The following is a 19,749-nucleotide window of genomic DNA, read 5'->3' as shown; positions in this document are numbered from 1 at the left end:
TCACTGGAGGGAGCTTTCCAGCTGTGCTGGATCACAGTTCCCACACACCAGATATTAGGAATGATGGGACTTGTGTTCCAGATGTTAGGAACAATGGGAGCTGTGTTCCAGATGTTGGGGCCAGTGGAAGTTGCAGTCCAGACAACAGGGATGGTGAGAGTTGGATTCCAGATGCCAGGAACGATGGGAGCCACATTCCAGATGTCACGGCTGTTGAAAGTTGTGTTCCAGATGTCAGGAACAATGCGAGCAGCATTCCAGATGTGTCAGGGCTGCTGAAGGTTGTGGTCCAGATGTCAGGAATGATGAAAGTTGTTCCAGATGTCAGGAACAATGCAAGCCACTTTTTAGAAATAGGGGCCGATGAAAGCTGTGTTCCGGATGTTGGGAACGATGGGAGCCACAATCCAGATGGCAGGACAGATGAAAGCTGGGGTCCAGATATTGGGAACAACAGGAGCCACATTCCAGATGTTAAGGCCATTGGGGAGTTGTGCTCCAGTTGTTAGGAATGATGGGAGCAGCATTCCAGATCTCTGGGCCAAGAAAAGTAGAGTACCAGAGGTTAGAAACGACGGGAGCCACATTCCAGATGTCAGGGCTGATGAAAGTTGTGTTCCAGATATCAGGAACGATGAGAGCCGCATTCCAGATGTCAAGGCCATTGGAAGTTGTGCTTCAGTTGTTATGAATGATGGGAGCCACATTCTAGATGCCAGGGCCGATGAAAGTTGCGGTCCAGATGTCAGGAACAAGGGGGGGGTCACATTCCAGATGTCAGGGATGCTGCAAAAAACAGAATCATGTTCCGATAAGTTTCGGGAGAAGAGGAATTGCCCGTGTGGTTCTTACCCTTGAGTTTTTTTCATCACTTTTCAGGGCGAATGTAGTTCTACAGCAGTTAGATTTGCAATAAAGCTGAGATCTATGAAGCACTACCTTTGAATGTAGAAGTAGTCCTTCACTTATGACCAGTCGCTTAGCAAGCGTTTGAACTTACGACAAACCTCCCCAGAACTACTTAGGGCTCAATTTTGGTTCCATCGGCTGCCCCCTACTCTTCCCCCCCCAGTCATGTGATCCCATTCTGGCCACTTGGTCACCGGTTTGTATTTTGCAAGTTCAGATTTGTGGAACGTTTTTCATGACTAGTTGAAATCATCATATTTATAATTGAAAAGCCATGTTTCTAGTCCTCTGGAAGTACTGAACAATTCTGGCTCTTCAGAGACTTAAAAACAGCAATTTCCCGGCTCCCTTCTCTCCCGCGAGCCAAACATCCTGAGCGGCCCTAACCCCTCAAATGTTTTTCAGCGAAGTTCCATCTTTCATACGCTTCTAAATTTAACCTCCCTTCTTGGAATTACAAAGCCGCTTCTTCCCCCTTTTCGACTCAATTGCTTATTGAATGAAAATTGAATTTACTCTTGGTTGCATGTCATAATATTTTGCATGCTGTTTCCACTAAAGGTTTATTATTTCTACAGAATTTATGCCCCGCGAAGTAACATAATGAAATCATCTGTTTTGACATAAATAAGTTCAAATTGCTGTTTTATATATGTATCTGTCAAAAGCCTTTCTCCACGGCCGTGGTGATCGGGAACTGATTTATTCCTGGGGGTTTCGGTGTGCGTGAGGCCTGCAAGTGGAATCTTCTGCTTGGCGAAACTCATTCTGCCGTGCGTCACAGTTACTGATGTCTTATCATAGAATCGTAGGGCTGGAAGGGCCCTTGGAGGTCTTCTAGTCCAACCCTTGCCCTAGGCACGGGTCCTTATTCCATTCCAGACAAATGCTTGTCCAATCTCTTCTTGAAAACCTCCAGTGTTGGAGCATCCATAACTTCTGGTGGCAAGCTGTTCCACTGGTTAATTGTTCTCCCTGTCAGGAAATCCCTCCTCAGTTCTAAGTTGCTTCTCTCCTTCATTAGTTTCCATCCATTGCTTCTTGTCCTGCCTTCAGGTGCTTTGGAGAACAGGTTGACCCTCTCTTCTTTGAGGCAGTCCCTCAAATATTGGAACACAGCTACCATGTCACAGAGACGATAGCTGTATTAAGAATAACAGAGTTGGAAGGGACCTTAGAGGTCTTCTAGTCCAACCCCCTGCTCAGGCACACCATTTCAGGCCAATGGTTGCCCAGTCTCTTCTTAAAAGCCTCCATTGTTGGAGCACCTACAACTTTTGCAGGCAAAATGTTCCACTGGTTAATTGTTCTCACTGTCTCCTTAGTTCTAGGTTGCTTCTCTCCTTGATTAGTTTCCATCCGTTGCTTCTTGTCCTGCAACGTAGAAGAGAAACTCAGGAGAAATTTCCTGACGGTGAGAACAATTAACCAGTGGAACAGCATGCCACCAGAAGTTGTGGGTGCTTCATCATTGGAGGTTTTAAAGAAGAGACTGGGCAGCCACTTGTCTGGAATGGTATAGACTCTAATACCATTATTAATTGAATCCTAGCTTTCTCTTGCCTTCCACGATCTCCAAGGTTCCTCCCCCATTGAATCCTAGCTGCCTCCTGCCTTCCACATTGAGTGCCTCCTGCCTTCCGTGCCTCCTCAGACCTTTGAAATTTCTCCCCCCATCGTGTGCTAGCTTTCTCCTGCTTTCCTGCCACGGAGAGGCATCTGCAGAGGGTAGAACCTGCAAAGATCGGGGAAGGCCCTGCCTCCGTGCATGTGCGGCAGAGACTGGAAGACCAGCTGGCCAATGGGAGGTGCGCGCATGTGCGGTGGACCTGGGCTGGGGCGACAGCTGGCGTGCCGGCAGAAAGGGCTCTGTGTGCCACCTGTGGCACGTGTGCCACAGGTTCGCCATCACGGGTATAGAGTCTCCTGCTTGAGCTAGGGGTTGGACTAGAAGACCTCAAAAGTCCCTTCCAACTCTGTCATTCTGTATTCTGTAAAAGCTCAGAGGAGAAGGACCAGGGGGGTACATAATAGCAGTCTTTCAATATTTGAGGGGGTCAAGTAGAGGGGGTCAACCTATTCTCCAAAGCCCCAGAAGGCAGGAGGAGAAGCAACGGATGGAAACGAACGAATAGCTTGTAAGTAGAGGACTACCTCTTGTTACGTGGCATCACACATTACTCTCGCATCGCTTAATGACAGCAATCCCGACCCCAATTGTGTTTATAACCCAAGAACCACCTGCATTAAATAAACTGAACAGAATCCGTGACTGATCTTGGAGACATACTTTAATCGTGCTTACATTGCGTATTTCCATTAAGTATATTGAAACAAGCTTAGAGAGTAGTGTAAGATGACACCGTGTGATGCCAAGTGCATTCATTTTTGGCACCTTGCAAATGCCTTCATTCCTTAATGCGGCTGTTGCGTTAGGAGGCACTTCATGCTTTCTTGCTTATAACGTACAATAATAATTGCAATAAACTCTGGGAATGGAACGACGCTTGCATGGAGAGGTAGAAAGGCTGACAGCCTGCAGTCTGTCAAGTCCCATCTGCGTGGCCCCGCAACCAGTGGTGAAATCTAAAATTTGTTACTACCGGTTCTGTGGGCATGGACACTGCCCATTTTTTCTACAACCTCTTTGGCGAAAGCATTTTTGTAAAAAAAAAAAAAGCTTTCAAAAGGCTCTGACGATCCCAGCTGAGTTGCCTGATCATCAGAGGCTTTTTTCCTTTTAAATGCCTCTGACGATCCCAGCTGAGTTGCCTGATCGGCAGAGGCTTTTTTTCTTTTAAATGCCTCTGACGATCCCAGCTGAGTTGCCTGATCGTCAGAGGCTTTTTTTCTTTTAAATGCCTCTGAGGATCCCACCTGAGTTGCCTGATCGGCAGAGGCTTTTTTTCTTTTAAATGCCTCTGCCGATCAGGCAACTCAGCTTGGATCATCAGGCATCGTCTTGGATCGTCAGCTTGGATCGTCAAACTCAGCTTGTGATTGCGCAGCTCAGCTGGGCATGGGGGGGGGGGGCAGGGATTTTTGCTACCGGTTCTCTGAACCACCCGCCTCCATCGCTACTGGTTCGGACAATCCGGTCTGAACCAGGAGCATTTCACCCCTGCCCGCAACCCAGAACTTCCTCGTCTCCCAGTTCTCTCTCATCCTGATGGGAAATTTTGATTATTTCTTCAAATAAGCTTCTTGTAACTTAGCACGGATAGTGCTCGACTTACAACCGTTTGTTTCGTGATGGTTCAAAGTTACGACGGCACTGAAAAATGTGACTTAGGATCCGTTTTGACATTTACGACCGTTCGGCATCCCCACTTTTCACGTTTCACATATTGTTGCCACTGGTTCGCCGGCCTTCCACACGCTCGCTAGACACGTGTCTTCCGGGCATGTGCTTTGCTCGCGTGTGCGCCTTCTGCGTATGCAACAGGCCTCGGAAACGTGGCTAAATAGGATGGCATTACGTCTGGGCGAATGGGCAGGCCCACCCTACCGGTTTTCCCGAACCGGTCCCAACCAACTCAATACCACCTCTGGTCCCCACGATCACGTGATCAAAATTCACTCCTTCTAGGCAACTGACTTGTATTTATGACGGTCACAGTGTCCCGGGGTCACGTGATACCCCTTTTGCGACCCCTTCTGACAAGCAAAGTCCACGGGGAAGACCGATTCGCTTAACAGCCGTGTTGCTAACTTAACGACGGCAGTGGTTTACTTAACAACCCTGGCACGCAAGGTCGTAAAACGTGCAAAACTCTCTTTAACAACTGTCTCGCTTAGCAACAGAAACGTGGGGCTCCATTGTGGTCGTAAGACGAGGACTGGCTTTACGTCCGTATGCTTTAATGGCGCAAATTAAATATGCCGAATAGCCACGTTGAAGTTGAATGTTTATTTTACCCTGTGTTTGCGTTTCCCGAGACTGAATTAAGTGAAAAGCTTAAGATGGGGAGATATTTTATGTCGGAAAGTCCTGGGTTTTACGAACCGTTTGTAATAATGTCAACACAACTTGGAGCTGCAGGAGTTGTGAGGTTTTTAGTGGCCATCGGACGCCCTTCGTTTCTTCCAATTGCCGAGTGAAATTCCTTGAATGAAAATTAACAATTGGGAGTTTTCTCTGCTGCCTCTGAAGGAAAAACAGCAGGGGTTATATAGAGAGAAAGGTCTTTGCATCTTTTTTTTAGAGGCAACAGTCAACATCACGTACAGGTAGTCCTCGACTTGCAACAGTTCGTTTAGCGACAGTTCAGAGTTACGACGGCACTGCAAAGAGGGATCTATGATTGTTTTTCACACTTGTGAGTGTTGCAGCATCTCCATGGTCACATGATCAATCCACAGTTGTCCTCCTACCTGCCTCGTCTCTTCTCCTCCTCCTCCTCCCTCTCGTCGTCGTCCTCTTTTCTTCAAACCCCCATTCCCTTGTAGCATTGATGATGTTACCTAGTTCGGTAATGAAATGTCTGCAAGAAAACAGCCAAGCACCAGGGAACACACCCTCCTCCTCCTCCTCCTCCTCCTCCTCCTCCTCCTCCTCCTCCTCCTCCTCCTCCTCGCAAATTCCACTCCTTTCTAGCACTGATGATGTCCCCTAGTTGGGTCATGAAACGTCTCTCAAGAAACCAACCAAGCTCAGAGAGCACTAAGGAACCCACAGTCATCGTCCTCCTCCTCCTCCTCCTCCTCCTCCTCCTCCTCCTCCTCCTCCTCACAAATTCCACTCCTTTCTAGCACTGATGATGTCCCCTAGTTGGGTCATGAAACGTCTCTCAAGAAACCAACCAAGCTCAGAGAGCACTAAGGACCCACAGTCCTCCTCCTCCTCCTCCTCCTCCTCCTCCTCCTCCTCCTCCTCCTCCTCCTCCTCCTCCTCCTCCTCCTCCTCCTCCTCCTCCTCCTCCTCACAAATTCCACTCCTTTTTAGCACTGATGATGTCCCCTAGTTGGGTCATGAAACGTCTCTCAAGAAACCAACCAAGCTCAGAGAGCACTAAGGACCCCACAGTTCCCCCCTCTTCCTCCTCCTCCTCCTCCTTTCCGCAAGCCCCACTGCCTTGTAGCACTGATGCTGTTACTTAGTTTGGTAATGAAACATCTGCAAGAAAACTACCAAGCTCAGAGAGCACAAACGACTCCTCGGGCTGCTCTGTATTTTGCAATAAATGCGAGCATCAGCCTGGAACGAGATTTCCCCCCGATTCAGAAAAAGATAAAAGGTTGACCTGAAGGAGTTCATTAATTTAGCTTAGGCTGATTTCTCTTCCTCCCTTCCCTCCTTCTCCCTACACAAAACACTAGACAAGGAGCTCCCTTGTAGTCGCTTGAAACGTTTTGGAAGAGGGCAGCCCAGTCTCGGAAAAGTTGCAGCAATCTCCCGTGCCAAATTAACTCTCAGTCAATTGGCTTTTTCTGGGTTTTTTTTGTGCCAGACAGAAATGAGTTGTTCATGCCGGCCAGTCTTGTTGAGGAGCAACCCCTTAAAACGATGTTTGAAAGTTGTTTTATCTTTGCCCCTGTTGAGTTGCTTCAAGGACATGCCATAGCTCTCCTCTCCTGGTTTTGTGATATGCACAAAATCTCTTGCTCATTTGCAGTCTTGCATAGCACAGTCTGTCTCCCTTCTGGCACTGATGACGTTACCTAGTCTGGTAATGAAATGTTTGCAAGAAAACCATCAAGCTCAGAGAGTACCAAGGACCACACTACCCTCTCCTCCTCCTCCTCCTCCCCTCCCCCCAATTTACACACCCTTCTAGCACTGATGACGTTACCTAGTCTGGTACCAAGGACTCCACAGTTCTCCTCCTCCTCCTCCTCCTCCTCCCCCCCCAATCTCCACATCCTTCTAGCACTGACGATGTTACCTTGTTGGGTCATGAAATGTCTGCAAGAAAAACACCAAGCTCAGAGAGCACCAAGGACCCCACAGTTCTCCTCCTGCTCCTGCTCCTTCTCCCCCCTCCCCCCTCCCCCTCTCCACATACTCCACTCCCTTCTAGTACTGATGATGCTACCTAGTTGGGTCATGAAACGTCTCAGGAAAACCACATTTACAATAGAGAGCACCAAGGACCCCACATAATTCCTCCTCCTCCTCCTCCTCCTCCTCCTCCTCCTCCTCCTCCAGGCCTTCTAGCAATGATGATACTATCTAGTTGGGTCATAAAACATCTGTAGGAAAACCACATTTACAATAGAGAGCACCAAGGACCCCACATAATAATTCCTCCCCCTCCTCCTCCTCCTCCTCCTCCTCCTCCTCCTCCTCCTCCTCCTCCTCCTCCTCCTCAAAGCCCACTACCTTCTAGGAATGATGATATTATCTAGTTGGCTCATGAAACATCTGCAGAAAAACTACAGTTTACACTAGAGAGCACCAAGAACACCAGCATTATTCCTCCTCCTCCTCCTCCTCCTCCTCCAATCCCCACTCCCTTCTAGCACTGATCATGTTACCTAGCTGGGTGATGAAAGGTCTGCAAGGAAAGCACCAAGCTCAGCACCAAGGACCCCCTGATGAGTTAATTCATCCAAGAGAAGACTGCTGGCCCCTTCCTCCTGGCTGAGAAGCAGCTCGGGATGTGAGCTCCATTCAAGGATTGATTCCCACCAGCCATTTATTTTTTTTAAAAAAAAGAAATGTGATGCACATCTCGCACTAGCCACTGAACACCACTCTCTCAGTGCCCTTGGGAGGAGATTCATCGCTGAAAAGACCCTGCCCCAACTTGGCTGCCGTGTGTGTGTGTGTGTGTGTGTGTGTTTGTGTCTTTGTGTAAGAATCAAATTGAGGGCAGCCATTGTTAAAGCAACACAAAGGTGTGACAAGATTTACTCGCGCTGGATGGCTTACAAGAGTCTTATTTGTCCTTTATTGTCTGAACGGGTGAAATATGCTCAGGAGCTGAATGTGTCTCTGCACCAGCCGGTTGTCTCCTTCGGGGCCGAAGCTCTTCTGTTGTGTTATTTCTCTTGCGTGAACAACAGCAATCGCTCTGGCTCCAAAGCAGCTCTTAACGATTCCTGGGTAACGTGGCTTGAGAGCCAAGCCAGTACCTTTTCTTGTACAGACAAGGTTTGTTTGAGCTTTCAAAGTCTGTTTGTTTGCCGTCCATCACCGGCAGGGCACCGGCTGAATAGATGATCCTGGAGCGCCCTTATACGCATTTTAATTCGAAGAGGGGCACTGTCTCTCCAGAAAAAGTCAGGCCTTCAGATGACATGAGATGAAATGAAGCCTCGGGATCAGGGGTGAAATCCAAAATTTTCCCCTACCGGTTCTGTGGCTTGATGGGCGTGGCAGGGGAAGGATATTGCAAAATCTCCATTCCCATCCCACTCCAGGGGAAGGATATTGCGAAATCCCCATTCCCTCCCCACTCTGGGGCCAGCCAGAGGTGGTATTTGCCAGTTCTCTGAACTGCACAAAATTTCCGCTACCGGTTCTCCAGAACCTGCTGGATTTCACCCCTGCTCGGGATCTGTACAGGTGGTCCTTGACTTACGACCACAATGGAGCCCAACCTGTCTGTTGGTGAGACCTTTGTGACGTGAGTTTTGCCCCCACGCGACGGCCTTCCTTGCCTCGGTTGTTAAGTGAATCAATGCATTTGATGAGTTTAGTCACCCGGTGTTGTTAAGTGAATCCATTGGCTTTGCTTGCCAGAAGGTCACAAAAAGGGATCAATGTGGCCCTGGGACACTGCGACCGTCATTAATACGAGTCAGTTGCCGGGTGTCTGAATTTGGATCACGTGACCGCAGGGGATGCTGCAACAGTTGCAGGTGTGAAAAACGGTCCTAAGTCACTTTTTTGCAGCACTGTTGTAACTTTGAATGGTCACTAAGTGAACGGTCGTAAGTCGAGGACTACCTGTATTTAGCCCTGTGCATTGTTTGCATGGCTGGTCCTCGACTTGCAGCCGTCTGTTTAACGACCGTTCCAGGTTACGACAGCACTGGGGGAAAAAAGTGACTTTTTCAACTGGTCCTCACACTTACCAGCTACAGGCAGTCCTCTACTTACAACAGTTCGTTTAGTGACCGATCAAAGTTAAAACGGCACCGTAAAAAAGCGTTTTTCACACTCTGATGACCGTGGCAGCATCCCCGCGGTCACAGGATCAGTGGTGGGTTCCTCCCGGTTCGGTCCCGTTCGGCCGAGCTGGTAGCGGTGACGATATGATGTCACCGAACCGGTTCTCCCCCCCTGCCCTCCCACCCCCCACCCCCCACGTTATTCTTACCTTTTATTTGGTCCCACCCCCAATCTATTGCTGCCTCCTGAGTCCCAGCTGATGACTAGAGGGAAAAAAACTGTTTAAACTCTTGCCGTGGGGCTTCAAAGGGCCGCCCTACAGCTGATCAGTGTTAAAAGCAAACAAATGAGTTGGGTCGTAAGTGCGAGGACTGGTTGTAAGTGCGAGGACCTTCCAGGAATGACTCTGACCAGCTAGCCACGCCCACCTAGTCACATGACCTCCAAGCCACACCCATAAAATAAGCCACGCCCACAGAACCGGTAGTAAAAAAAATTAGAACCCACCCCTGCACAGGATCAAAATTCGGACACTTGGCGACTGACAGTCGCCGTGTCCCGGGATCACGTGATTTTTACTTTTACGACCTTCCGAGAAGCAAAATCAATTCATTTAACAACCAGGTTACTAACTGCAGTGATTAGCTCAGGGGTGTCAAACTCAAAGCCCAAGGGCCACCCTGGAAATAGCGAAGGACTGGACCGCGGTGCTTCTGCCGGCGAAAACGGGCTCCCGAGCTCCATTTTTGGCTGCCACAGCCTCCTGCAACCCTCTGCCAATAAAAACAGAACTCGCATGCGGCCCTCCCAAGCTCCGTTTTCACTGGCAGAGGGTTGCAGGAGGCCGTGGTAGCTGAAAATTTTTTCGCCCGAGCCCTTGAATTTTTTCGAGGGTTCGGGCCACCACAGGTGCCAATGATGTCGAGTTTGCCACACCCACCCTGGCCACACCCACTCTGTCCCCCTTCCCCCCCAGGTCAAACACAACCCTGATGCGGCCTTCAACGAAATCGAGATTGACACCCCTGGATTCGCTTAACAACTACGGCGAGGAAGTTCATAAAACGAGGCAAAACTCCCTGAACAGCTGTCTCGTTGAGCCACAGAAATGTTGGGCTCAATTTTGGTCGTAAGTCCCTTAAGGATCTCCCATCATTTTCTCCCCTCTCCACATTATCCAGGTGTAAATTTTCCTTACCAACTACTACTAGACTCTGTCCGTGGCTGTTTGGTGTTTCTCGTCTTCAGCTTTCTTTCTTTTTTTTTTTTTTACTCTTCAGATGTTTTCAGTGCCATTAAGTGCTCAATGACGCTTAATGACGTTTAAGTGCTGTTTATTAAGTGCACATTCCACTGTTGACTCGCCTCGTCTTCCTTTTCCCCGATTTGAGGACGGCACAAGGCTGTGAAGTCTAATGACCCCATATCAAGACTTCCACAAGCTTTCCCACGGCCAGAATCAAAGTGTTACCTGGTCTGTGATCTCCTAGAGGTGTGAAGTCCACACATCCTAAAGTTGCTAAGGTTGAGAAGTATTGCTCGTATGATAAAAACTTTTTCAAGCTGAAAATACCCGTATTTTTCGGATTATAAAACGCACCGGAGTATAAGATGCATCAAGATTTCAAAGAGGAAAACAAAACAAAAAAATACAGTAGTTTTTGCCCTCCTCTTTAGTTCTCACTGAACTAGGGCTGCATAAAAATCTTGGTTTACGTAGGAAGAACCTGGTAAAGAGAAATACACATAAAACCTACAAAAAGAAAAGAAAACAAATACTGTACCTTTACAGGGAGGATACATGGGATGAGGGTGTGGCTAACTGATGAGGACTAATAATTCCGAAATAGATCTATCTTAGTCTCCTTAGTCTCCCAATGGGCAGCAGAGTGTTTGCTGGCTGCCAGAAAAAAGCCTAGAAACTAGTGGATTGTGATTTCACTGAACTAGGGCTCCATAAAAATCTTGGTTTACGTAGGAAGAACCTGGCTAAAGAGAAATACACATAAAGGCCTACGAAAAGAAAAGAAAACATTATATATACATATACATACATACATACATACATGTAGGTCTTTAGTTATTCGGGTTTTCTCCTGCGTAAAATTAGAAGTGTCTTGACGACGTTTCGACGAAGTCTCATTCGTCATCTTTAGGTTGGTGTTTTCGGCTTCATGCTTCTAGGAGCAATGTGTGATTGCAGCTGTTTCTTCCTTTTAACTGCTAGTGGGGGTGTGAACTGATTGGGTGGGAGCCTGGCTGTGTTCTGATTGGCTGGGGGTGTGTTCTGTTTGGGTGGGGGCTTGGTTGTGCTCGGGTTAGTCTGAGTTGCAGGGGGATTTGAGCTGGTGAGCTGCGTTGCTGTTGTTTGGCTTCGTGTTTGTGGTCGTGCCACATCTTCATGGTGGGTGTCAGTCTGCTTCATGTATGCATTGGAGGGGTTTAAAGTGACTAATGATGCAGCTGCGGTGTGGCTTCTGGTCCGTGGTCCTATCTCATCATCAGTGTGGGTTTGAGTCTGCTTTCAGCGTGGATGTGTGGTGGTGACATCCTGTGTGGCTCTCGTGAGTGTGGGTCTGGTGTCATTCCTCGTGTTAGGGACTCGTTTGTCAATAAGGGCGGGTTTCCAAATGGCTGGTAGGTGGGAGGTATCATCTCGTTTGTTCATGCTGTGTGGGCGTTTTTCTATCTTGATGGCTTCTCTGATTATTCTGTTGTTAAAGTGTTCAGTTTTGGTGATCGTTGTGGTCTTTTTAAAGTCAATTTCATGTCCTGTGGCTTTGAGGTGTTGGACCAGGGAAGAAGTTGGTTCCTCTTTTCTGACTGAGTTCCACAAACGCGAAGCCAAACAACAGCACTTCCAATTTTACGTGGGAGAAAACCCGAATAACCAAAGACCTACATACAAACACCCGCAAAAACCTCAGAAAACATATATGTTTTTCTTTTAGCCAGGTTTCTCCTACGTAACCAAGATTTTTCTTTCTACAGCCCTAGCTCAGTGGAGTCACATCCACTCGATTCTGGGCTTTTTTCTTCTGGCAGGCAGCAGGCCCTATGCTGCCTAGTGATCTATCTATCTATCTATCTATCTATCTATCTATCTATCTATCTATCTATCTATCTATCTATCTATCTATCTATCTATCATCTATCTATCTATCTATCTATCTATCTATCTATCTATCTATCTATCTATCTATCTATCTATCTATCTTATAAGTGACATACCTAAGGAGTTTCCTTGGCAGCAGAAATGTTACTGCTACAATAATTGCTGTAATAATTGATAATTGCTATTATATGCAATTACAATATAATAGTACAAAACCATACAATACTGCATCCAATTCTAGTCACAGCAATAGAAAAAAATAGATGTTGAGAGTTTGGAAAGAGTGCAGAGAAGAGCAACAAGGATGATTAGGGAACTGGAGGTGAAAACACATGAAGAACGGTTGCAGGAACCGGGTGTGTCTAGTCTGATGAAAAGGAGGACTAGGGGAGACATGATAGCAGTCTTCCGATATCTCGGGGGCTGCCACAGAAGTTATGGGTGCTCCATCACTGGAGGTTTTCAGGAAGATACTCAGCAGCCACTTGACTGGAATGCCTCCTGCTGGAGCTAGAGGTTGGACTAGAAGACCTCTAAGGTCCCTAGGAGTCCTTGGTGATATCTGATGTCAGTTGATTTCTTGCAGACGTTTCATTACCCAACTAGGTCACAACATCAGTGCTAGAGGTTTGCGGAAAGGAGGAATAGGAGGAGGACTGTGGGGTCCTTGGTGCTCTCTGAGCTTGGTTGTGGTTTTTTCAGACGTTTCATTACCCAACTAGGTAGCATCATCAGTGCTGCATTCTTTCTGTTAGCACAGACAGTGGAAGTAACAGATGGTATCTCTGTTGTCCTGGTGAAAGAGCTCCTGCTAGCCTATACGAGATTTGGGTATTTGGTAGATATGCTTTTTAGGTGATGCTTTTAACTCCGTTCGCACGAGCTAATCATAAACCTTAAAATCCTTTACAGGTAGTCCTTGACTTACAGCAGTTCGCTTAGTGACCATTCAAAGTTACAACGGCGCTGAAAAAAAAAGTGACTTATGACCGAGTTTCGGACTTATGACCGTTGCAGCATCCCCATGGTCATGTAGTCAACATTCAAGCGCTTGGCAACTGACTCATATTTATGACGGTCACACAGGGTGTGTGTGTCACACGATCTCGTTTTGCGACCAGCTGACAAGCCAAGTCAATGGGGGGAGCCAGCTTCGCTTAGCAACCCCATCCCTCATTTAACAACCGCAGCGATTCACTTCAACAAACATGGCAAGGAAGGTTGTAAAATGGGGGGCAAAACTCCATTAACACATTTCTCACTTAGCAACAGAAATGTTGCGTTGTCATAAATCAAGGACTACCCCTTATTTCAGGGTGAAATGAAGTCAAAGCAGCTCATTCTGCTTTTAAAGCCCTCGCTGTGTCTTCTGGCAGTAGCAAATTCTACAACTGAAATAAGCACAAAAAGTCTTTATCTCCGGTCTTCTTTCTGAATTGCACAGGCCAGGCCTGTATTCCAAGCATAATTGTGCCATTCGTTTGTAAGGTTTAATAATCCTGACCCTTTATTTTAGGGCATTTTGGGTGGAATAAATTATAAGTCATTAATGGAGTGTTACATGTTTAGTTTTCTTTTCACAGGCTTACTGGACCTTCAGGATACGTAACGGACGGGCCGGGAAATTATAAATACAAAACAAAATGCACATGGCTCATAGAAGGAAAGTGAGTACCACATATTGTTCTCTTCATGGAATTGGATTGTCCAGAATTTCACTGTGCGTATAATGACATCCCTGCTCAATTAATTTACATTTTTCCCCCTCCTCTTTATGCAGTGTTTCTCAAGCTCGGCCACTTTAAGACGAGTGGACTTCCAGTCCCAGAATTCCTTAGTCAGAATGGCTGGCTGGCTGGGGAATTCTGGGAGTTGAAGTCCAGAAGTCTTAAAGTTCCCAAGTTTGGAAACCCCTGCGATAAAAGAACATTTCTACCTACAAGTAGAATATATTGTGAAGAAGGAAGATCTGGTTACCAAGTTGAAAAACTAACCCTTTTATGTTTAAAGGATTTGAAAGCGTATAATTATTTTGATTAAAATAGATGATGATGTCTAGAAAAATTAATGAGTATAAGTGGAAATACATACAAATAGTCCTTGACTTAGAATCGAATAGAATGACAGAGTTGGAAGGGACCTTGGAGGTCTTCTTGTCTAGCTCCCTCCTCGGGCAGGAAACCCTCTAGCCTTTCAGACAAGTGACTGTCCAGTCTCTTCTTAAAAATCCCCAAGTTACCTTCGAGACCGTCTTCTGCCACCAATAGCCTCCCACCGACCAGTCCGCTCCCACAGAGAGGGTCTCCTCAGGGTGCCATCAGCCAGGTTATGTCGGCTGGCGACACCCAGGGGGAGGGCCTTCTCTGTGGGAGCCCCTGCCCTGTGGAATGAACTGCCCCCGGAAATACGTAAGATCTCCGACCTCCGGGTGTTTCGTTGCGCATTGAAGACCCTTTTGTTCCGCCAGGCCGGGCTATCAACATAATAATTTTAATTGGGGTATTTTAAATTTTTGGGGTTTTAATCCGGCCAAATTTATTTAATTATTTTAATTTTTAATCATTGTTGTGTCTTGTGTTTTTAAATTGGCTGTACACCACCCTGAGTCCTTCGGGAGAAGGGCGGTATAGAAATAAAATCATTTATTTATTTATTTTATTTATGAAATACCCACAACTTCTGGTGGCAAGCTGTTCCACTGGTTAAGTGTCCTCTTGGTCAAGAAATTTCTTCTGAGTTCTAAGTTGCTTCACTTTTTTTTCCAATCCCATTGTAACTTTGAACGGACACTAAATGAACTGTTGTAAGTAGAGGACCACCCAAGTCAGGGAGTAGCCGGAGATACACTTCAAATAGCCTTGAAGAAATCTCCTTCGGTCAACTCCAATTCGCTGGTGAATTTGGCCTGACCTCTTTAGCCCTAACTCCAGATTAAGGATCACACACCAGAACAACCGGAGCGACGGACTCCATTTCCAACCGTAAATAAAAATTGCAAACATTTTAATCTCTTTGCAAGTCCTTGCATGCGACGTGCTGTGCAAATTGAAAAGTGTGCAGGTGCTTTTCCTTTTCTTTGTTTGTTTTGGAAAGGCTGTTGAACGCATTTCTTTCTTTTTAGGCCCAACACGGTCTTGAGGCTTCGCTTTAATCACTTTGCAACCGAATGCAGCTGGGATCACCTCTACGTCTACGACGGAGACTCCATCTATGCTCCGTTACTGGCCGCTTTTAGGTAAGAACCGGTGGAAAAACGGGAATTCGTATTGTGCACTTGGAAGGTCAGCGTTGTTGTGACTTAGGCCCAAGTAGTTATTACCAGACATAATTAGTCCTAAACAAACATATTTTATTAGAACGGCTGAGAATTACGTTCATTCCCAGCTGAGTCCCAATTAGTTGCAAAACAAGTCCTTCGGAAGAAGTCCTTCGGGATAATCACCAACTTTTATCTTCTTTGACACCCTGCCAAAGGCCTTACTTGGCAAAGCCCCACGAAGTTCAGAAACAAACGAGATGCCGACTGGAAACAGAGTTAGCAATGTTGCTTTCCTGCAAAAGGCCCAAGTGCCTCTGTTTCTCTTTTAAGCCTTATGGGAGGGGCCAATCATCTCTTAGCCTTACTCCCGAGTCGCCCCTTTTGCTTCAGCTGCTCTTGCCTTCTGGCAGCTCTGCGCATGCGTGCACTAGGAACAGGCTCCTCCTGTTCCTTTGCCTCTCTGCTATCCGCCTCTGGAGGCTCCAGAGTCCGTGCATCACTCCCAGATGGCCCTGGCTCCATCTCTGCCTCTGACGCAGAGCCCTCGTCCGGGCCTTCCCCAGACTCCAGGACTGGCCCATTGTCCACCCCAGCCTCCTCCCTGTCCGACTCCGCTGCCAGCTCCGCAGGCTGCTGGCGAACCACAACAAGCGTTTCCTTTATGATATTTAAGGAAACGGATATTTACCGATTCATTGTTAAGACGCTGTCCGCTTTGTGTCCACCGGAGTGAGCTGTCAGAGGGGCCTTTTCATCTTCGAAGGCTCTGAGGGTTTATCCTAGTTGGAGACCAGGCATTGCCATGGGAACCACGAGAAAGACGGACTGGGGTTATTTTATTGTTATCCGCTGTTGTGTTGTTGTTTTTTTTTTTAATTTGGTTTGTATTTCTGTGCTTTTCATCCTCTCCGAGGAACCCCGAGTGATCTGCGGGAAAACAGACACGGAGAGAAAAAGGGCCTTAAAATGAAAGCATCACGACAACAGCCACAGTGGGGCCCAAAAGCAAAACAAAACCAAAAAATAAAACTGAGATGCAAAAGGCAGCATGAAAAAAAAAAAAAAAAAAGGATCTGATTCTGGAATTTTTATTGTCCTGCCCATGTACAGTAAACGGAATTTGCACTTTAGTTAGAATAGCTCTAATAAACCACAAGTAGGTTCGTGAGGTGTGTTTAATCTTAACTGGGCATGAAGAAAGGACAACTGAAAGAAATGAGAAAAGGAAAGGAAAGGAAAAAGAAAAGAGGGAGGGAGGAAGAGAGAGAGGAAGGGAGGAAGGAAGGAAGAAAAGGAAGGAAGGAAGGAAGGAAGGAAAAAGGGAAGTGAAGAAAGGAAGAAAAAGGAAGGGAGAGAGGAAGGAAGGAAAGAAAAGTGGGAGGGAGGAAGGAAGGAATCATCTATCTGAAATGATATAGGATCTCCTGCCCAAGCGGGGGGTTGGACTAGATGACCTCCAAGGTCCCTTCCAACTCTAATAATTCTACGTTCTGTGTTATTTTTGTGTTTTAAGGGGCACATTAAGTGCCTGATTGGTTCAGTAATATAGATAGTCCTCAAGTTATGAACATAGTGGAACCCAACGTTGCTGTTTCTAAGCGAGACAGTTGTTAAGGGAGTTTTGCCCCACTTTCTTTCTTGCCACACTTGTTAAATGAATCACTGCGGTTGTTAAACTAGTAACACTGTTGTTAAGTGAATCTTTGCCTGTCGCAAAGAAGGTCGCAAAAGGGGATCACATGACCCCCGGGACACAGCAACCGTCATAAATATGAGTCAGTTGCCAAGAAGTTCTGAATTTTGATCACATAACTGTGGGGAGGCTGCAAAGGTCCTAAAGTGGGAACATCGGTCATAATAAGCCCGTTTTTTTCAGTTGCAACTTCGAACGGTCCCTAAATGAATGCTTGCAAGCCAAGGACAGCCTGTCCGCCTGCTAAGAGTGAAATGGACATTCCTTTTCCGATGCTAGCCAAAGTTCCAAAATTTCCAACCCTGGAAGTTTTTAAGAACAGGTTGGATAAGCATTTGTCTGAAGTGGTGTAGGGTTTCCTGCCTGGGCAGGGGGTTGGACTAGAAGACCTCCAAGATCCCTTCCGACTGTTATCCTATCCTATCCTATCCTATCCTATCCTATCCTATCCTCTCCCTCTCCCTCTCCCTCTCCCTTTGCCCTATTCCTTTCTCTTCTCTTCTCTTCTCTTCTCTTCTCTTCTCTTCTCTTCTCTTCTCTCGTCTCGTCTCGTCTCGTCTCGTCTCGTCTCGTCTCGTCTCGTCTCGTCTCGTCTCCTCTCCTCTCCTCTCCTCTCCTCTCCTCTCCTCTCCTCTCCTCTCCTCTCCTCTCCTCTCCTCTCCTCTCCTCTCCTCTCCTCTTCCCTCCCTCTCCCTCTCCCTCTCCCTCTCCCTCTCCCTCTCCCTTTTCCTTTCTCTTCTCTCCTCTCCTCTCCCTCTCCCTTTCCCTTTCCCTTTCCCTATTCCTCTTCTCTTCTCTTCTCTTCTCTTCTCTTCTCTTCTCTTCTCTTCTCTTCTCTTCTCTTCTCTTCTCTTCTCTTCTCCCCTATCCCTATCCCTATCCCTATCCCTATCCCTATCCCTATCCCTATTCTATTCCTATTCTCTTGTTTAAAGTGGCCTTTTCATCAGCAGAGGTGTAAGGAAGCCGCTGCAGCTTGGCTGTTTTTATTTACTCCACTGATTAATGAGGATTTAATTGGCCCCCCGAGTAATTCAAGCACCTATGAAACAGGCCTCGTAACCTTTGCACAAAGACGGAAGGGAGCTGTAGCCTCAGGATAAGCACATGTTGCTTTCCTCCTTGCTGCTTGAGAGATTGGCCGCCTGAGCTCATTCGCCGTGACATTCCCCCAAATTGAAATAAAGACACCTAAAGGACGTTAATTTAGGAGCTGAACAAAGCCATGGTGGCAGCCTGCGGGGTTTCCAGCTCCGGCTGTTGCTGAACGTATTCGTAAGCCAGGGATGTCAAACTCGGTTTCATTGAGGGCAACATCAGGGCTGTGGTTGACCTCCGGGGGGGGGGGCATGTAGCCGACTGGGTGGGCGTGGCCGGCTGGGTGGGTGTGGCCAGCTTGATGCCACTCCCCAAATTGCTGGCATGTTTCCTCTTCACACTGGGTAGATGGGGCCGAAACCACCCTGGCCTGATATTTCCTCTTCGCATTGGGTAGACCGGGCCAAAGCCATGTGGCCGGCCCCTTACATTACCTAGGCTGGCCCCGTGGGCCGGATCCGGCCTGTGGGCCTTGTGTTTGACACCCCTGTCATAAGCGACCCATTTTACAGGTGGGTGAGCTTTCGAGAGCCAAGGGCCCCTGGGTGTGCGGCCCTCAAGTGCCTTCTGAAAGTATTGGTTTATTAACCAATAATTAACCAATAATTAACGGGCCTGGTGGCTCAGCAGACTGATAGCATTGTGATTAACACCAGCTGTCTGCAATTACTGTAAGTTCGAATCTTCCCCAGGCTCAAGGTTGACTCAGCCTTCCATCCTTTCTAAGGGAGGTAATTGAGGACCCAGTTTGTGCGGGCAATAAGCTGACTTTGTATAAATATACAAAAGGATGAAGGCTATTGCTTAACGGCTTGTAAGCCGCCCTGAGTCTCCGGAGAAGGGCGGCATATAAATCAAATTAAAAAAAAAATTAACCAAAGTTAAATGCCTTTTGAAAGTATTGGTCTCAATAGTTTTCCTTCACCTGAGATCTGCAGAGGTGCACCTGGCTAGAAAGCGGGAATCCATGAATTCTTCTAGTCTCACTTTAGGCATGAAAGCTGGCTGGGTGACTTTAAGCCAATCACCAGGAGACAGTGAGTTCTAGTATCACCTTAGGTGTGAAAGCCAGCTAAGTGACTCTAATCCACTCCCCAAGAGACAGTGAGTTGTAATGTCACCTTAGGCACAAAAGCTGGCTGGGTGACTTTGGGCCAATCACTAGGCGACGGTGAGTTCTAGTCCTATCTGTAAGCCAGTTGGGTGGCTCTGGGCCAGTCACTCTCTCTCAGCTCAACCTACCTCACAGGGTTGTTGTGGGGAAAATAGGAGGAGGAAGGCGTATTATATATCTTTGCTGCCTCAAGTTATTTGTAAAAATAATAAAGGTGGGATACAAAACTAAACTAAAATTAAAATAAAAACAAAATAAAATATAAAGTGAGGGAGGGAGGGAAGGAAAAGAGGGAAGGAGACAGAAACTTTCTAGAAATTATTAACGTGAGACGTTTGTAAAGTGTGTTTTGCCCCATTTTACGACCTTTCTCGCTGCAGTGGTTAAGTGAACCACGGCAATTGATCCGTTAGTCCCCCGGTTGTTAAGGGAATCGGGCTTACCAAGTCACTTTTTTTCAGCGCCGTCGTGACGTTAAACGGTCACTGAATGAACTGTTGTA

At 47.0% G+C, this 19,749-nt stretch overlaps 1 protein-coding gene across 2 annotated transcripts in view; it reads left to right on the top strand.

Annotated features, from left to right (window-relative positions):
* The window catches only part of ATRN (attractin), a 211,724-nt gene that overhangs the window by 32,341 nt on the left and 159,634 nt on the right, over nt 1–19,749 (top strand). For both annotated transcript variants that reach the window (XM_087874805.1, XM_060687203.2), the window contains exons 2-3: nt 13,667–13,750; nt 15,205–15,318. In XM_087874805.1, the coding sequence (XP_087730931.1) occupies nt 13,667–13,750; nt 15,205–15,318 (198 nt within the window). The remainder of the gene's footprint in view (nt 1–13,666; nt 13,751–15,204; nt 15,319–19,749) is intronic.

The sequence above is a fragment of the Pantherophis guttatus genome, chromosome 8 (assembly GCF_059756535.1).
Source record: "Pantherophis guttatus breed Tessera chromosome 8, ASM5975653v1, whole genome shotgun sequence".
NCBI classification, from domain to species: Eukaryota; Metazoa; Chordata; class Lepidosauria; order Squamata; family Colubridae; genus Pantherophis; species Pantherophis guttatus.
Note: the sequence above shows the minus strand (reverse complement) of the source record. Positions and strands in the feature narration are given on the sequence as shown.